This window comes from Muscardinus avellanarius (assembly GCF_963383645.1).
Source record: "Muscardinus avellanarius genome assembly, chromosome: 3".
Taxonomy (NCBI): domain Eukaryota; kingdom Metazoa; phylum Chordata; class Mammalia; order Rodentia; family Gliridae; genus Muscardinus; species Muscardinus avellanarius.
In genome coordinates, this window is record NC_137788.1 from 58,263,480 (window position 1) to 58,284,397 (window position 20,918).

General features: G+C 35.1%; 1 protein-coding gene across 2 annotated transcripts in view; it reads right to left on the bottom strand.

Moving 5' to 3' along the window:
- Window positions 1-20,918, bottom strand: part of DNAI4 (dynein axonemal intermediate chain 4) — a gene marked incomplete at both ends in the record, with an annotated part of 57,361 nt that overhangs the window by 24,968 nt on the left and 11,475 nt on the right. The window contains 3 exons of one of the 2 annotated variants that reach the window (XM_080690784.1): window positions 2,584-2,792; window positions 7,880-8,074; window positions 15,375-15,530. In XM_080690784.1, the coding sequence (XP_080546910.1) occupies window positions 2,584-2,792; window positions 7,880-8,074; window positions 15,375-15,530 (560 nt within the window). The remainder of the gene's footprint in view (window positions 1-2,583; window positions 2,793-7,879; window positions 8,075-15,374; window positions 15,531-20,918) is intronic. The other variant, XM_080690783.1, reaches the window with a different exon arrangement.

The window sequence follows — 20,918 nt, forward strand, 5'->3', positions numbered from 1 at the left end:
GATGCCATAATAATATTGACAGACATGCTGGTAAGACTTTGATTTAGAGAAAAAAATACCAATATACTATCCATTTTCATTCTATATCTCCATTTTCCTAAGCAAATAAAATTAATCAGTACAATGCTTCAGTATCTAAAAAGAGTCAATTGCTAACAAGTTCTTTTCCATATTAAAGCAATCTTCCCATGATTGTATTATTATATCATAATATATTATGGGGTTTTGAGGGCAACCTAATCATTTCAAAAGTAAAAATAAAAGACATGTTAAAGGCACAGCCTATGAACTGAATGTGTCTCTTCTATCCCAATTTATATGTTGAAGCCCTAATACCCAGTATAATTAAATTTGTAGATAGGGCTTTTTGGAGGAAAACTTAAATGAGGTCTTAAGGTTAGGATCCTACCCCAAGAGGACTGGTGACTTAAGAATAGGAAGAGACATCAGAATTTGTTTTCTCTGCCAAGTGTGGATACTGTGGGAAGTGGGTTGAAAAAGAGTTCTCACTGAGAACAAAATAAGCAACACCTTGATCTTGGACTTCCCAGGCTCCAGAACTATGAGAAAATCAATTGCTATTGTTTGAGCTATACAGTCTATGATATTTTGTTATGGTGGTCCAAGCTAGTTAAAATAGCAGATCATTTCAAGAAATGCATATGTAAAAGCTGGGTGTGATAGTTAACACATGAAATCCCAGTACTTGGGAGGCTGGAACAGGAGGAGAGTAGGTTGGAAGGCAAAGTACAGTAACTTATACTTTGTTTCAAAATAAAAAGTAGGAAGGGCTGGGGGTGTAACTCAGAAGTAGAATGCCTCTGGGTTCAATCTCCAGTAACACACCACACACACAAACACAGAGAGAGAAATAAATGCATAAGTAAATATAAATACAGAGAGACAGAAGTTTAATGACTAATCAAATCCAGTCTCCTTGTTGTAATCAAATGCCTTTATTTTTAAAATATTATATTTTCGGCTACCATCTTACTTTCATACCAATACCATGTTTCCACAATTATCTCTCCTATAATCCCTAAGCTCTTTTAACCTGACATTGACAGATCTCTCTCATCTCTTCTTGATTCTACATAAGCATTACTCCCTCCAAGAAACATTCAAGGGATTCTCTTACATGCTCTAACAGCAGTATTTCCTTACCAAAGCACATAGGAATGTATAAATTATTATGTGGGCACAGTCTATGAATTAATTATTGCTGTATCTCTAGGGCCTTAAAAGAGTGCCAACACAGTTAATGTTCAATAAATATTTGAAAAATGAATTAATAAATATTATACATGTCATCTGCAATATGCTTTTATTTAGCTTCATACAAAACTATTTAATCTCAATAGCAATGTATTAATTTTAAAAATGCAAGTATATTCAGTTTCTGAAAATGGTTCATATATTTTTATTGCAAATAGCTTATTAATAAATACCACTTATTAGATACCAGCTTAAAATACCAATTAGTAAATGCTACTTTATAAATGGTTTTATAAAGACAAATGGTTTTATAGACAAATCTATAATACAATTATTTTATTAAAATAATAAACATAATTCAAACAATGTATTATTTAAATTTTAACAAAAATGATCAACAAAATTTTAATAACCATGAGTTTTGTACACAGCACTTGATAAATTGTGTCAATGAAATCATAAGGCTATTTTTTTTCTGGGGGTTGTAGCTCAAAGGTAGAATGCCCCTGGATTCAATCGCAAGAAAAAAAAAAAAACACTAAATAATTACTCCAAAGATACTGCCATTCCCAAAAAGTTTTTGGAATTGCTAAATTGAAAATGTCTATAATAATCTCTTTTTTTTAACAAGCAAAAATACCATTTCCCATCTTAATGGTTCATCTTACTTGCCTCAAGAGGGCTTCCGGCAGTGTATTTGGGCAAGAACTCTGGTGCCAGACATCTCCTTAGATCCTGGCTACTTCACTCACTACTTGTGTAATGTTGGGCAAGTTATTTATTCTTTTTTGTGCTTCAGTTTCCTCATCAACATAATGAAGAAAAAAATAGTATCTAACTCATAGGGTTTTGTGTTAATACAGGGTAAAACACAACAGTGCTTGGTACATCATAATGCTTTTTAATATATTTGCTAATATTAATAGTAACAGCATCTTAATGAATATCAAACTTATTTTTCAGGGGCAGTGAATTAAAGCATATACTTCCAAATATGACTACTTTGGTAAGAATTCAAATAAGGGTAGATGGGTTTGGGATATAAAATAAATTTATCATACACTACCTTCTATGACACTTCTCAGTATCTTAAAAGGATTCAGAAATGCAATGCCTCAAGTATATCTACTAAAAAAAAAGTACACCACAGTGTAGATAAATAATGTTTACATGTTTAGGAATAAAAATATTATTTTGTAGCTGTTTGCACTTTCCATTTTGAAACATGAACTTGTTTTAAGGGCATTCTAAAGGTAGGGTTTATGCTTAATTTAAATCTCTTGTCGCATATCAAATAAAAAAATATTAGAACTTGACAGTTGCCCTTAAATACTACAGCTAAAATTGTTAAGATGTTTGATAACTTACTGGATTAGTTTTGTTCCAGGCAAGGCTGCTTACATTAAGGCCTTTGGTTAAGTCACAGGAAAAAGACCAAAGTCGTTCCAAATTGGCTGGTATTGTTGATTGTTCTGTATCTATTTCTATTTCTTCTTCTTCCTCTTTCTTAGCTTCTTCTTCGACTTCTTCAAGTTTTTCGCCTTCTAAATGTTCTTCAGGCTCTTCAGGTTCAGGTTCTAAAATTATATCAAACAGAAACATCATTGTCCTTTATACCTACAGGGTCCTGCCAATGTCTCCAAACAGCATCTCTTTAAGTACACTGATCTACTAGATTATGTGGCTCAGTGGTGGGGCACCTTAAATGGCAGCCTGGGGCTGTTGCAGTCTCTTGTTCTGGGTTCCCCCAAAATTTAGCAGCTTGCTGGGCGTGGTGGCACATGCTTGTAATCCCCATGCTTGGGAGGCTGAGACAGGAGGATCACACAGGTTTGAAGCCAGCCTCAGCTACTTAGTGAGGCTCTCAGCAACTTAGTGAGACCCTGTTTCCAAATAAAAATATAAAATAGGTCTGGGAGGATAGGCTGGAGGTAGAAAAGCCCCTGAGTTCCAGCCCCAGTACCACACACACAAAAAAACATAATTGGCAGCTCTTTGAATCGCTCAATAAATAGGCCAGAGTAATACATCCAAATGAGAAATATGGTCAGGTACAACCACTTCACCTTAGAAGGTGTATCTCAACTTATTCCTCAGTAAGTGACCCCTAGAAATCTTACAAAGGTAGAAGTCACCAGGTAAGGTTGGTTTTATTTATTTATTTATTTTGGTACTGGAGGTTAATCCCAGAGGCATTCTAGCTCTGATCTATACCCCCAGCCATATTTTATTTATTTTTTAAACAGGGCCTCAGTAAGTTATCACACACTGTCCTTGAACTTGTGAACCTCCTGTCTCAGCCTCCCAAGTATTTGGATTACAGGTGCGTGCCACTGTGCTGGCTACCAGATAAAATTTATTTATTAAAATTTCATTTATTTCTGTTTAGTAAGATTGTTCTTGTAGTTAGGCATCACATTTTTCTGCTTCTTTGCATTACTAGTCATGTTTTTAGATGCTATTATAAATGTTACAGTGTTAAATTCATTATGTTTTATTCCTTTCAAAAGCTCGTTTTAAAAGGTCACTACTTCCTTTAAAAAGTTGAAATTCATGTTGGCAAGTAATCAACTTACTTTTGAATCTGAATGGCATTTTATGGCCTTTTATACAGGATTATTGGAATGTCTAGATTAACTTTTTCTCAGACTAATCTAGCTCTACTTGTTAAGGTAACACCCTTTTAGATATCTACTAAATGCCTCAGTTATTTATACACTGAAGTCTCTCTCTCTCTCTGCCTAGTCAAAACTCAAATGTTCACCAATCATGTGTGAACTCTGAGATTTGTACCTCATATAGCTCCATGGTACTTATTAGTTGACTTTTTGGAGGTTTATCCTAACATGCACAGCTTAGGATGTAGACAAAGCCTTAATGGTAGAGTTACATGGATTTTGCTCTCTATAGCTCTGCCCTAACTGATTTTCTGTCCACCACCTCTAGCTATATCACCCTGCCAGAGCTTTAATCTATGTCTCATATAAAAACAAGACCACAACACTATACTAGAATCCACATACCTGCCCTGCAGGCTCATATTTTTCTATATCCTAACTAAAAATAGAAGTACTGTTTCATCAAGAGATCAATGATGGGTTCCCAAATGCTATAGCAGGCTTTGAGTCATTATAAATTAACCATATTAGATTATCCTTCCTATTATAAACCAAAAAAATTAGATATATAAGGTAGCTGTGTTAAGGCACTGAACAATAGATAATGCAGGACCATGAACTATAGGGTCAACGTAATTTCCAGCCTGGGAATAATTTCTTGATCAAAGTGCTAGGAAATGCTTTATAATGGTGGGAAATTTCTCTATTTCTTTGCTGTGGAGTTAATTTCTTAATTGGAAACAATACTGTGTATAATAGCATGATGATGAACAAAGCATTCGTTTTCTGGTACCAAAAATTGAACCAAGAGATACTCTACCTCCAAGCTATATCCCCAGTCCTTTTTATTATTATTTTTTAAATTTTGTGGGGGTTTTTTGTTTTGTTTTGTGGTACTGGAGATTGAACCCAAAGACATTCTTTTTTTGTGTGTGTGGTGCTACTGGGGATGGGACCCAGGGGCCTTCTACCTCTGGGCTACACTCCCAGCCCCATTTTATATTTTATTTGGAAACAGGGTCTTGCTAAGTTGCTGAGAGCCTCACTGAGTAGCTGAGGCTGGCTTTGAACCTGCGTGATCCTCCCGTCTTAGCCTCCCAAGAGCGGGGATTACAAGCGTGCACCACCACGCCCGGCACCCTGCCCAATTTTTTATTCTTTATTTTGAAACAGGGTCTCACTGAGTTGCAAAGGGCCTCACTAAGTAGCTGAGGCTGTCGGCGAACCACAATCCTCTGAGCTCAGCCTCCCAAATACTGGGATTACAAGCATGCACCACCACACCTGGCTGAACCCAAAGACATTCTACCTCCAAGCTACACCCCCAGCCCTATTTCTTATTCTTTATTTTGAAACAAGGTCTCACTAAGTGACTCACTGAGTAGCTTGATGCTGGCCACAAACCTGCGATCATCCTGTCTCAGCCTCCCAAGTACTGGTATTACAAGCATGAGCCACCACACCTGGCTTAATTTTTGTTTTAAAACAGGGTTTTGGCTGGGCGTGGTGGCGCACGCTTGTAATCCCCGCGCTTGGGAGACAGAGACAGGAGGATCGTGTAGGTTCGAAGCCAGCTGCTTGCTCTGGCTTAAGAGACCCTGTTTCAAAAAAAAAAAAAAAAATATATATATATATATATATATATATATATATATATATATATATATATATATATATATATGTCTGGGAGTGTAGCCCAGCAGTAGAAGGGCTTCCAGGAACCCCAGTACCACCAAAAAAAAAAAAAACCAAACAAACAAACAAAAAAAAAACAGGGTTTTGCTAGGTTGCTAAGGGTCACTGTCTTGAACCTTTGATTCCCCTGTGTCAGCCTTCCAAGTACTGGTATTATAGGCATGTGCTACCATACCTGGCTTGAATAAAGCATTATATAAGTCCACGGACCATAACTTAGGCAGAAACATTGTGTGCAGGAAAGGCAAATCCATACTCAAATTAAGCATCTATTCCAATAAGGACAAAACTCTGATGGAAACCCTGATGGAAATGGTTCAGTGTAATCAACCTGTCACCAACTAGATGACTGGGGAATTGTTTCCTATCAGGGCAGGGATTCTGTTGATCTCTGCTGCTGGCAGATTGGGCATTGAGCAATGACAGTAGCCAAGTTGGCCTGACTGAGTGGAAATCATGCTCTTGAGCACATGCATCACCTCCATCCCTGCTACCATGGCTGTTCTTTATGAGTTTATTGAGCAATGACAGGTGGCTAGGGAAGAAGGATGAATGGTATCCACAGAATGGAATATCTTAGCCACTAGAAATTTTTTTTTTTTTTTGGTGGTACTGGGGTTCCTGGAAGCCTTTCTACTTCCGGGCTACACTCCCAGACCTATTTTATATTTTTTTATTTGGAAACAGGGTCTCTTAAGCCAGTGAGGCAGGCTCCGAACCAGCGCGATCCTCCTGTCTCCGCCTCCCAAGCGGGGATTACAAGCGTGTGCCACCATGCCTGGCTCCACTTGATTTTTAAATCTTCAGTTGACATCACCCTCTGTTGAATATTAATACAGAACATAAGCATCTTCATTTCCATTCAAAGAGGCTTATCCATATACCTCTTCCCCAACTTCTTTATTACTGTGTGTGTGTGTGTGTGTGTGTGTGTGTGTGTGTGTGTGTTACTGAGGATGGAATCCAGAGGCATTCTACTTCCAAGTGACACTCCAGCCCTATTTTTAATTCTTTATTTTGAAATAGGGTCTCACTGAGTTGCAAAGAGCCTCACTAAATATCTGAGGCTGTCTGTGAACTGCAATCCTCCTGTGTCAGCCTCAAGAATGCTGGGATTACAAGCGTGCACCACCATACTTGGTTTATTACTAATTTTCTAATCATGCTTTTTCCAAGTCCATGACCATCCAGTCAAACTATTGGCTATCGCAAATGAATCCACTTATAACCACCTATCTGGCTATTTCTCTTTCTAAGCAAAGGGTACACCTGGGTATATTGCCCACTGGGAAGATGTTCCTTCAAACACTATCCTCTGGAGATGTCTGAGAAAGGTGCTATTGATTGAGGAGTATTGAGTATTCTCTATTTTTATGATTCAAGTAAGACTTTTATTCACTTAACCTAAAAGTATTTCACTTCTAGAAACACCATGATTGACTAGCTGATGTCATAGGTCTATTTGAATCAGACTGCTATGATTCTTACTTAAACTCTGCCACAGTCTACCTTGCTTTTGGTGGTTGATTGCCACCATTTGGGCCCTTCCACCCTAAGATTTACTTATCCCCACTGAATCTATATTTTCTAATTCAATGATGAGATGGAGTCAAGGGTGGACTGCCAAGAAAATTACAATTAAAAGTATTCATGCAGGAAAATATAAGGTCTATTTGGGGATTACCCAGTAAGTCTAGTATGGCTAAATTTAGAGACTGTGAACTAATACAAAGATGTAATCTCTGGCCAAAGTGCAGACATCTTTTGAATAATATATCCTGAAATGTGTGGTTATTCTAGGCAATGTTTTTGAGCAGTCAAGTTCCATGCTTTGTTCAGGATATATCAACAAGGTGGGATGGTATAGCAGAAGAAAAACTGGAATTTGGGATCAAAAGACTTTGACTGAAGTTTTTAATCTAAGGGACAACTTTTTGTGGGTTCTTTAGTCTCAACTTTATTGCTACTTGTATGTTTAGTATTGAAAACAATATAAAACAGGTATTCTAATAACCTACCCTGTAGATGACATTAGAAAATATATAATATTAATAATAATAATATCAATTAATTTTTAATTATTTGAGCTTATGTAAAATTTTTTTTCTTTCTTTTTTTTGTGGCACTGGAGATGGAACCAGGGGCATTCTACCTCCAAGCTATACCCCCAGCCCTATTTTCTATTCTTTTTTTTTTTTTTTTAAATAGGGTCTCACTGAGTTGCTAAGGGCAGCACTAAGTAGCTGAGGCTGTCCACAAACTGCAATCCTCCTGTCTCAGCCTCCGAAATGCTGGGATTATAAGCATAGGCCACCATACCTGGCTCTGTAACCATGATTTTTTAAAAATACCTTTTAGAATAGGAAGCTGACGATAAGCGGCAAGTTTTGGCTGAAATATGTTTTCCATTAGCACTCGTTCCATGAAAAATAAGTCTTGATGAAATTTGTCAGATTTTAATATTGCATCTGAGTGGTCTTCTTCATCTTCATGGATTTTAGACAGAATTACATTTTCTATATCCATTAGAGAACTAGCTTCACTATCTGCAAAATACAAACACAATGAATGATAAAATATATAAATAATATTAGAGGGTTCATGCATCTATTATTATTAGATGGTTATTTTTTAATTCTAAAGATTCAAAAAGAACCAGATGTGGTGGTGCATATCTGTAATCCCAGTACTTGGGAGGCTGAGACAGGAGGATAGTAGGTTTGTGGCCAGCCTCAGCTGCTTAGTGAGGCCTTCTATAACTTAGTGAGACCCTGTTTCAAAATAAAAAATAAAAGATTCAAGAGTGACACTTTTTCATTTCTATTTCTTCCACTTTCCAACAACATCAACAAATATTAACTCAATCTTTTATATGTTATTAAAATGCAAGATTAACATATTAACTCATTCTAGAATATTTAACCATCAAGAAATACTCTTTTTCAGAAGGAAAATAATGATAACTTTATAAGGTAATTTGTATCTGCCTTAGTCTTTTTTTGTTATTGTTGTATCAGAATACCACAATATGGATAATTTGTAAAGAAAATAAATGTGTTTCTTACAGTCTTGAAGACTAGGAAGTCTAAGGTCAAGGGGATATATCTTGCTGTATCATAATATGAAGGAAGGCACCACATAACCAGAAACAGGGAGCGTGCAAGCTCAGGTCTCTCTTTTATTTCTTAAAAAGCCACTAATCCTATCACAGGGCTCCTGCCCTAATGAACTCATTTAACTCTACCAAGTAAAGGCCCCCCTCTAAATACCATAATATATAAATATCAAGATTAAGTTTTCAACATAATTTGGGGGGACACATTCAAACCACAGCAATATCAATATACTTTCTTTTTCCACTGAAATAAGATTCTTACCAGTGCTCAGATAAAAGTATGACTTGATGATTGCTTTATGGGAATGCTATTCTACTGTATTTTTTGTTATTGCTATAACAGATTAAAGACTTAAAAGTAATGCAAATTTGTTATCTTTCAGTTCTGTCAGATAGAGGTCTGACACAGGTTTCACTTAGCTAAAAAAAAAAAAAGTGCATAGGGCAGTGTTCCATTTTGGAAGCTCTAGAATAGAATTTGTTTACTGGACTTTTCCAGCTTCTTAAAGGTTACCCACAACCTTTTCTCTATTTTCAGAGACCAATACTGAATTTCTCAGACCTTCTGCTGTCATTACATCTCTCTCCCAGACCATACCTGGGAAAGGTCTTCCACTTTTATGTACTCACATATTTAAACTGGGCCCACTTAGATTATCTAGGATCATCTCCCCATCTCAAAATCCTATTGTAATTACATCTGAAATCCTTTTTATCATGTAAGGTAACATATTCAGAGGTTCTAGGCATTGCTGGTTTGTATACAAACTTGGGAGACCACTATTCTTCCTACAATACTTCTTAATATACTAGTAAGTATTACAAGTATTAAAGAACTGAATGAAAGCCAGGCGTGGTGGTGCACACCTGTAATCCCAGCATTCAGGAGGCTGAGACAGGAGGATCGGAGTTCACAGACAGCCTCAGCTACTTAGTGAGGTCCTCCTCAACTTAGTGAGACCCTGTTTCAAAATAAAGAATAAAAAATAGGGCAGGGCCTGTAGCTTGGAGGTCAAATGCCCCTGGGTTCTATCCCTAGAACCGCAAAAAAAAAAAAAAAAAAAAAGAATGCACAAAAAACTGGTGTAGTGGTGCATGCCTGTAATCCCAATATTGGTAGGCTGAGATAAGAGGATTGAAGGTTTCAAATGAGTCTTAGCAACTCAGTGAGGCTCTCAGCAACCTAATGAGACCCTGTTTCAAAATAAAAAAATTAAAATGTCAGGGTTGGTTTATAGGTTGAGGATTTAGCATGAAGAGTAAGGAAATGTCAGAGAAATGGGAATACCCTTCTTTCATTTTTTTTTCTTTTCTGGTACTGGGGATTATACCCAGAGGTATTCTAACTCTGAGCTATATCTCATCCCCTTTTTTTTATTTGTTTTGTTTTTAAACAGGTTCTTGCTGAGGCTATCCTTGAACCTGTGATCTTCATGTCTCAGTGCCCTAAGTACTGGAATTATAGACATGTGCCATCATACCCAGGTGTGTGTGTGTGTGTGTGTGTGTGTGTGTGTGTGTGTGTATGTAGTGATACTTGGCATTGAATCCATAGAGGGGAAAAATCAGTGAATGCAAAGAAAGAATAATAGAAATAGCCTAATTTGTGTGGGGCGGGGGGTACTGGGGGTGGAACCCAGGGGCTTTTCTACCTCCAACCTATACTCCCAGACCTATTTTATATTTTATTTGGAATCAATGTCTCACTAAATTGCTGAGAGCCTCACCAAGTAGCTAAGGCTGGCTTCAAACCTGTGCAATCCTCCTGTCTCAGCCTCCCAAGCGCTAGAATTACAAGTGTGTGCCACCACGCCTGGCAGAAACAGCCTAATTTTAAAAAATACATTCTGGAAAAAATGAATAAAACCTCAGGACCTGTGAAATTAGAAAAAATATATAGAATTCATGTTATGAACATCCCAGAAGAAGAGGAGAAAGACTGAAAATGTACCTGAAGAAAAGATAGCCAAAAACTTCTGAAATTTAACAAAGAACAATTGATTCAAGAAACTAAGCTGGGTGTGGTGGTGCATACTTTTAATCCAGCATTCGGGAGGCTGAAAAAGGTGGATCAAAGTTTGAGGTCATCCTCAACCTACTTAGTAAGGTCATTTTTAACTCAGTGACACCCTGTTTTAAAAATAAAGAATAAAAAAAGTTGGCTGGGGGTATAGCTCGGAGGTAGCTCAGAGGTAGAATGTCCCTAGTACTACAAAAAAAAAAAAGAATCTAACTGTACCTAAAGTATGATAAACCTAAAGATATCCACACTAAGACAAATCATCTTTAAACTACTGAAAAGAGAAGAAAAAAAAATCTAGGAACCAGTAAGGGAAAAATGATACCTTATCTATATGGGGAAAATAATTTGACCAGCAACTGATTTTAATGAGAAACCACCAATACTAGAAAGAAGTGGTACATATTCTCTGAATGCTGCATGAAAAAAAAAAAAAACCCTGTCAATACAGAATTCTATACCCAGTAAAAATGTCCTATAAAAATAAAGAGAAAGAAAGTCAAGTATGATGGCACACGCTTGTAAGCCCAGTATTTGGGAGACTGAGACAGGATATCACAGGTTTGAGACTAGCCTCAGCAACTTAGTGAGACCCTGTTTCAAAATAATAAATAAAAAAGGCTGAGGATAATAGCTTAGAGGTAGAATGACCCTGTGTTCAATCCCCATTATGAGGAGAAAGAGAGAGAGATTGATTTTCTCTGATTTAGGGATATTAAGAGAATTTATCTCCAAAAAATCTTCCCTAAGAATGACTAAAAAATTTCTATGAACAGAAATAAAGTGAGAAAGAAAGAAATTTTGTAACATCAGAGAGAAAAGAAAGACAATGAAGAGACTTAAAATGTGGGTAAATGGAATAACTTCTCTTATTTTTAGATGTATATTTTTTATTTATTTATTTTTGCAGTACTGGGAATGGAACCCAGGGACATTGTACCTCCAAGCTACACCCCCAGTCCTATTTTTTGAGTCTTTTTATTTACTTCTTTATTTTTTTATTTTGTGGTACTGGGGATGGAACCCAGGAGTATTGTACCTCCAAGCTACACCCCAGCCCTATTTTTTAGTCTTTTCATTTTGAAACAGGGTCTCACTGAGTTGCGAAGAGCCTTGCTAAGTAGATGAGGCTGTCTGCAAACCCAAATCCTCCAGTCTCCACCTCCCAAATGCTGGGATTACAAGCATGTGTCACCACACCCGGCTCAGATGTTTATGATTGAATGAAAATTATACTGTCTAATGTAATTCTATACATCTAAATTTTAAAATATTTAAATATCCCCTTAAATATTTATAAAAAATATTTAAGGCAATCTGGAGAGGGTGAAAAATGTAAAGGGAGTAAGGTTTACTTGAACTGGTAAAATGCTGACATTAGTGAATTATGATAAGTTATATGTAGAATGTAACATGTAGAGTACCCCCTAAAAATATACAAAGAGATAAACTAAGAAAACTCTTTATATAAATTAAAGTGGTTTATGGTTATTAAATATAGAATGTCCCCTAAAGAGCTCATATGTTAATGCTCAAAGTTGATATAATTAAGTCACAGGGTTGTAATCTCATTAGTGGATCAATCCATTGTAATGAATTTAGGTGGTAACCTAGGCAGGTGGGGTGTAGCTGGAGAAGGCACATCCCTGAGACTATGGCCTTAGAGATTGTGTTTTTGTCTTTGAATCCCCTTGCTTGCTCTTTCTTGCTTCTGGCCTATATGATGTGTGAACAGAGTCTTGATCTGATTCTCTCTCTCTAGTTCCTTCTGTCATGTCCTAAATTACATAGATCCAGGTTGACATGGACTCAACTCTGAAATCTTCAACAAACTATCAGTAAATAAAGATTCCTTCCTCTGAGTTGTGTGGTCAGTTGTTTTGGATTACAACAGTGAGAATATTGACCAAGAGAAATAAAATTATAAAATATATTTGTGTAATCAACATGAACACAGGGAAAAGAGAAAGGAGAAACAAAAACAGAGAGGACAAAAAACAAGTAGAAGACTTGAGAACTATACAAGTTTATATACAATAAAAATTACATTAAATACAAATGGTATAAATTACCAAATTAAAAGCAGAGATCAAACAATTGATTAAAATATGACTCAAATACATTAAGTTTATAAGAAATTTATTTCAAATATATAATATAGTTAGGATAAAACAAAAGGGATGGAAAAAAGAGATATCAGACAAACAGTAACCAAAAGAAAGGAGAGACTACACCAATATCATTTAAAGTAGACTTCATAGCAAAGAAAATTACCAGAAATATATAGAAATATTTTTAATGACTGCAACAATAAGAAATAGCAATAATAAATTCCTATGCATTAAAAACAAGGCTACAAAATAGGCAAAGCAAAAACTGATAGAAATGAAAAGAGAAATATACAAATCCAAAATTTAACAAACTAAAGAGACAGAAAATAAGCATAAAATAAAAAACTAAAATCATCATCAACTAAAAATATCTAAATAATAGTTCTATAACTCTGTATGCCTATAGAAAATGCCTATACAAAATATATCCTGAGCCATAAAACAAATCCAACAAAACTATTTAAAAGATGGGAAATCATAATGTGTGAAGAGAGATCATACTGTGTTCTTCAAACAAAATGGAATTAAATAAGAAATCAATAATGGTAAGATAAAAACAAAATCTTCGAAAACTTGAAATTTGAAGAACACACCCTATATAATGTAAGGATAAAAAAAGGAAGTCACTGGCTGGCCATGATGGTGCACTCTTGTAATCCCAGCATTCGGGAGGCTGAGACCGGAGGATCGTGGTTCACAGACAGCCTCAGCTACTTAGTGAGGCCCTCTGCAAATTAGTGAGATCCTGTTTCAAAATAAAGAATAAAAAATAGGGCAGGGGGTGTAACTCAGAGGCAGAATACCCCTGGATTCCATCCTAAGATCCACAAAAAAAGTCACTAAGAAAATGAAACATATATTTAATTTAATAAAAATGAAAATACAATATGTTCAAATTTGTAGAAAACAAATGAAGTAGAGATGAAAGGAAAATTCACAAATATATAAATTAGAAAACAGGAAAGTCTCATATCAATAACCTAAGCTCCCATCTCAATAACAAAAAAGAAAAAGAAACTGAAAGCAATAAAAAGGGGAGATAATAGAAAAGATATCAGAAATAAATTAAACTGGAGATGGAAAAATAGAGACAGTGAAACAATGAGTTGTTTCTTTGAGAATATCAATAAAATTAACAATCCTACAGCAAAACTGACAAAGAAAAGAGAGGAAACAAAAGAAACAAATAACCAAAATCAGAAATGAAATAGATCTTATAGTCTTTGGAGACATCAAAAGGATGAGATAATATTAAGAGAAAAAAAATATATATATATATATTTGGTGGTACTGGGGATGGAAGCCCTTCTACCTCCGGGCTACACTCCCAGACCTATTTTATATTTTATTTGGAAACAGGGTCTCTTAAACCAGCAAAGCTGACTTCAAACCTGCATAATCCTCCTGTCTCAGCCTCCCAAGCGCTGGGATTATAAGGCTGAGCCACCATGCCTGGTTATTTTTCTATTTTTGAAATAGGGTGTCACTAAGTTGCAAAGGGCCTCACTAAGTAACTGAGGCTGTCCATGAACTGCAATCTTCCCATCTTAGCCTCCCAAATGCTAGGATTACAAGCGTGTGCCACCACGCCTGGCTTCTAGTGCAGTTTTATAAGAAAACAAGTCTCAAAATGTCAAGCTCTACTGAGTTAAATTATATAATATGAAAATATTCAAAAGTGTAACTTAAATTTTTATAACTTGAGTTAGTAAAAAAAAAAATTCTTCCATATTAAAAATATATTTAAATGCTGGGCGTGGTGGCGCACGCTTGTAATCCCCGTGCTTGGGAGGCGGAGACAGGAGGATTGCACAGGTTCCAAGTCAGCCTCGCTGGCTTAAGAGACCCTGTGTCCAAATAAAAATATAAAATAGGTCTGGGAGTGTAGCCAGGAGGTAGAAGGGCTTCCAGGAACCCCAGTACCACCAAAAAATATATATATATATATATATATATATATATATATATATATATATATATATAAAAGTTATAATTTTGTGTTAAAATTAATTATAAAAGTTTATCTTAAGACTTGGAATACTAAAAGCTAGAGTTGTAATGCAGGGTTTCTCAATTTGGTAATACTGACATTATAGGTTAGATAATTATTTGTTATGAAGGATGGCCCTGAATAGTGATATAATTTTAGCAGTATCCTTAGCATCTATTTACAACATGCCTTCATTGTCATGACAAACAAAAATGTCACCAGGCATTGCTAAATATTCCCTGTGGAGGTAAAATTATTCCCAGTTAAGATTTTTCTTAACTAGGGGTTAATATATACTATTAACTATATATTTTAAGTTATCTAGTCTAAGAATGAAAGGAAGAAAGAAAATTATGGAATTCATGAGTGTGAGAGTGTAAGAGCAATTAGAAAAGCACCAAAGACAGAATCTTTAAAAATTTTTGGAGGATAGGGAATAAAAAATAAAATTTTCAGTTCAGAATTTAAGGCAATGTTATGAAGTAACAGTATTATTTTTTAGTAAAAGTTGTACTTTTCAGTTACAGCAGAAATATTTTCTCCTTACTGTACACAAATTTTAAATGTCATGTGAAAACCACTCAAAAAACTAAAATAAATGAAATCTTACTTTTTTCGATATTATTCCCTAGCAGTCGTTGGTCCCGATCTTTAGAAATTACACTTGCTTTACTACTTGATTCAATTGCAGATCGTTTTATTGATAAAGTTGTAAGTTCTAGAGCATTATAAGAATCATACAAATCCCAGGTAGTGGCCATTATGCCTAAATAAAAAGAAAGGTAAAATTATCTTAAAATTAGAACTCTAGTATTTTGGCTTTATACAAAACTACTCAAAGCAAAATCTAAGAATATTTATTTTTATTCAGAACCTACTATTATTTTTACAATAATGATAGGAAGTAGATAAATATGGAAAATATAATTCATGATGCAGCCTCATGCGATCCTTTATCATCACATTATTAGCATATAAAAATACCTTCATATTTAGGGCTTAGCTCCAAATTATCCTATCATTTCTGAACTTCATACCTCTCTTCCATCTTCCCCAAAATGCCTCAGCATAATCTCATCAGTCTGTTATTAGAGAGGCTGTTTTAGGAATAGGGACCTGGATAATAGTGTTATAATAAAATTTTTATGTTCACATTTGTGGTTAACATATGAAATCTTTGTGCTAGCACCTGGTTTCATTTTGTTAGTTTTTAATATGCTTTTATTGGTGCATTATAGTTTCACACCAAACCATGTTGACAGTGACATACATGCACAGAGCACTTGGTGGGCTCCCTTCCCCTGATTTTCTTCCCCACCCCCCTTTCCCCATAAAGAGTTCTGAGATTGGCATTGGCATTTTCACATATGTACACAAAGCCAAAGGTAGTAATTTCTTCAATGATTCTCACTCTTCCCTTTTCTCTCCCCTTAGATCTCCTCCCTGGCTCCACTGAGATTTCTCCTCCATTATTTGGCATTCCTCTGGTATCCCAAATATTCCCTAACTTGCATATATGAGAGAAAACAAAAGACCTTTCTTAACTGGCTAATCTCACTTAACATAAATGTTATCCATGTCCTTCCATTTTCCTGCAAATGACATAATTTTGTTCTTTATTGCTGAATAGAATTTCATTGTGTGGATTTCCCATAATTTTGTAATCCATTCATCTGTTGATAGACACCTAGGTTGGTTCCATAATTTGGCTATTGTGAATTGTGCTTCTATGAACATGGGTGTATGAACATGGGTATGCATATATTACTATAGTTCTGATTTCAGCACCTTTGAAAAGATACTCAGAATTGAGATAGGTCCATTCCCAGTTTTCTGAGGAATTTCCACATTGATCTCCATAGTGGCTGAACTAATTGGCAATCACACCAACAGCGCAGAAGCGTTCCAGTTTCCCCACAACCTCATAAATATTGTTTTTTGGTTTTTTTTTTTTTTTACTCTGGATTATTGTCATTCTAATTGGGGTTAGATAGAATCTCAGTATAGTTTTGATTTGCATCTCCCTGACTGCTAATGTTGAACATTGTTTATGTTTTTATTGGCCATTTGTATCTCTTCTTTTGTGAAGTGTCTATTTAGTTCAATTGCCCATTATTGATTGGATCTTTTCTTAGTATAAAGTCTTTAAAATTTTTGTATATTATAGTGATTTTTCTAGGTCTGTGAAGAATGACATTGGTATTTTGATAGAGATTGCACTGACTCTGTAGATCACTTTTGGTAGAAAGGTCATTTTAATAATATTAATTTTACCTATCCAAGAACAAAAAGATCTTTCCATCTTCTAAGATCTTCCATTTATTTCTTGTTTTATAATTTTCATTGTAAAGGCTTTTTACCTCCTTGGTTAGGCTTATTCTTAGGTATTCAATTGGGTTTGAGATTATTGTGAATTGAATTGTCTGCTGGATTTCTTTCCCCGTGGATTCATGGTTGGCATATAGAAATGCTACTAATTTTTTTTTAGATTTATTTCATATCCTGCTATTTTTCTGAGTTTGCTAATCAGTTCTAGTAGTGTTTTTGTTGAGCTTTTTGGGCCTTCTAAATATAGGATCGTGTCATCTGCAACTAGAGATAATTTTAATTCTTCTTTTCCTCTTTGAATTATTTTGATAGCCTTCTCTTATCTTATTGCTTTGGCATCTTTGTCTTGTTGCTGATTTTAAAAGGAATTTCCACAGTTTCTCCTCCACTGAGTATGATGTTGGCTTTTGGTTTATTGTATATTGCTTTATAATATTGGTTTATTGTATAATGCCACTGAGGCATGTTCCTTATATCCCAGTCTTCTTTAGGGTTTTAACATGAATGGGTGGTGGGTTTTGTCAAAAGATTTTTCAGCAGCTATTAAGATGATCATGTGATTTTTGTCCTTAGTTTAATTTTTGAGTAATATGTATTGACTTGTGTATGTTTAACCAGCCTTGCATTCCTAGGATGAAACCAACTTAGTCTTGATATATAATTTTCTTGATGTGGTTTTGAATGTGCAAAATGTGTATTCTGCTTAGAACTTTTGCATCTATATTCATCAATTATACTGGTCTGTAATTTTCTTTTCTTGCAGAATCTTTATTCAGTTTCCATATTAAGGTGATATGGCCTCATAGAAGGAGTTTGGAAGAATTCCATCTCTTTTGATTTCAAGAAATAACCAGTGAAGTATTGGGTATAATTCTTCTGTACAGGTTTGTAGAATTCAGCTAAGAATCCATCTGGACCTGAGCTTTTCTTTGATGGCAGACATTTTATTGCTATTTCTATGTCTTTGCTTGCTGTTCATCAGTTTAGGTTTTTATTTTATTTTATTTTTTGGGTGTGGGGATGGAACCTAGGGGCATTCAACCTCCAAGCTATACCTCCTGCCCTATTTTTTATTCTTTATTTTGAAACCAGGTCTCACTAAGTTGCAGAGGGTCTCAGTAGCTGAGGCTGTCCCCAAACCATGATCCTCTGGTCTCAGCCTCCTGGATGCTGAGATTACAAGCATGTGCCACCACGCCCAGATTAGGTTTTTAAATATCTTCTTGATTAGATTTAGATAGGTTGTATGTATCTAGAAATCTGTCAGTTTCTTTCATGTTTTTCAGTTTATTGGAATATTAATTTTCAAAAGCTTCTGATGATCTTCTAGATTTCCCCACTGTTTGTGGTCATGTCTCTTTTTTCATTTCTGATTTTAATAATTTGGGTTGATTCTCTCTTTTGGTTAGGCTGGCTAAGGGTTTGTCAATCTTGTTAATCTTTTCACAGAACCAGATTTTTGTTTTGTAGATCCTTGGTATAGCTTTTTGTTGTTGTTGTTGTTGTTGTTCTCTATTTCATTATGTCTGCTCTAATTTTAGTAGTTCTCACCTTCTCCTGGCTTTCGGATTAGACTGTTCTTGTTTTTCTAGGTCCTTGAGTTGTGTCATTGTTTATTTGGTGACTTTTTCTTTTTCTTATGTGGGCACTCAGTGTTCTAAAATTTCCTCTTAAAACCATCTTGAGAGTGTCCAATAGACTTTTCTATGTTATTTTAATTATAATTTTTTTATTTCTCCCCTTATTTCTTTTCTGATTTAATCCTCATTCAAGACTGGATCATTTAGTCTCTTTGTATTTATGCAATTTCTTTTGGTCTTAATGTTGTTGATTTCTACTTTCATTCTATTGTAATCAGAGAAGATGCATGGAATTATATTTTTTAATTTGTTGATACTTGTTTTGTTGCCCGGAATGTGGTCTATTTTGGAGAAGTTTCTGTGAGCAACTGAGAAGAATGTGTATTTAGGCGCTGTTGGTTGGAATATTCTGTATATATCTATTTGGTCTATTTGGTTTATAGTTTTTTAGGTCTGAAGAGTCTTTACTCATCTTTTGCCTGAAAGATTGATCTAGTGGTATAAATGGTGTGTAGAAGTCTCCCAGTATTACTGTAGTTGAGTCTATGTGAGGCGAGGCCTGATGTACCAAAGAGTTTGTTTTATAAAAGTGGGTACACCCACATTTGGGTCATAAATGTTTACTATCATTATATCATCTTTTTGGATTGTTTCTTTTATTAATAAGAAGTAACCCACACAGTCTCTCCTGATGTATTTTAGCATAAAAATCTGTTTTATTGGATATGTGCATTGCTATTCCTGCTTGATTTCTATCTCCATTTGCATGGTATATCTTTTTCTATCCATTCACTTTTAGCATTTGAGTATCTTTAGCTGTGAGTTTCTTGCAAGCAGCATATAGTTGGATTACATTCTTCAGTCTACATTGACAGTCTATGCCTTTTAATTGAGGAATTAAAAAAGAATATATGGAATAACTACCAACCAAAAACTGGTACAGATAAGCATAAACTTTTTTCACAGGGGTGAGATCATAATAAATACTTTCTGCAAGTGAGTAGTCCTAATTTAAAAAAAATCCAAAAGAGATGAGTTTAAATTAATTCTCCTAAACTCTCCTTTCAGATTAGTAACTTCTCTTTGCTTGGAAATAAAGTACAGAGAGAGGCTAGAATGTGTTGATTTAGCACTTTCTACCTGCAAAGGTTCATATAAAGTGAGAAATAAGTTTTCACTGATAATATAGTAAATTATGATGAAAGTGGTGGTTCAATTTTCATACTTCTCCAGAATTTATTTGGTTCTTTTTATAATCTCTTTATTTATATTCTTTATTTGTTCATTTATAAGTCTCCTAATTTATTTCATATATTTGTTCATAGTTTTCCTTAACTCTATGGCCATACCTAATATAACTGATATAACTTATTAGCCTTTGTCTAATAAGTATAATATTTCTATTTACTCATGGAGGATTTCTTTTAATTTTTACTTGGAATGACCCATATTTTTTATTTCTTTGTATCATTTGTAATTTCTTGTTTAAAATAAAACATTTAAATTATCATTTTTGTTTTAGTTACCTTTTAAATCACTGTGAAAAAATACCTGAGAAACACAACCTAAGAAGAAAGGTTTATTTGGAGCTCATGGTTTCAGAGATCAGTCCATGAATGACTGGCTCCAAGTCAGAAATAACTCAACAGCAGGGCATGGTAGAAAAGCTGCTCTCACCTCATGGCAGCCAAGAAGCAAAGGAAGAGGGAAGAGGGGATAAAAACAGATACAGTCAATGAGGCCATGACCCCAGTGGTCCACCTCCTCTATACATGGCCTACCTCCAAACTTGGCTGCATTTTCTGACACATACTTAATGATCAGTTTTTGTAAATTTTCCATTAGCAATTGGAGAGTACATAGTTCTGATAGAGTGCGTATAAAAAACAAGATTGATCATTGTTATTCAAATCTTCTATATCTTTATCATTTTTAAGTTCTAAAGGCTATTAAATCATATTACTTTTTTATGGTACTGGGGTTCCTGGAAAACTTTCTACCTCCGGGCTACACTCCCAGACCTATTTTATTTTATTTATTTATTTATTTATTTATTTATTTATTTATTTATTTATTTATTTTGGTGGTACTGGGGTTCCTGGAAGCCCTTCTACCTCCGGACTACACTCTCAGACCTATTTTTACATTTTTATTTGGAAACAGGGTCTCCTAAGCCAGCACCCGCGGCTGGCTTCGAACCTGTGCGATCCTCCTGTCTCTGCCTCCCAAGCGCGGGGATTACAAGC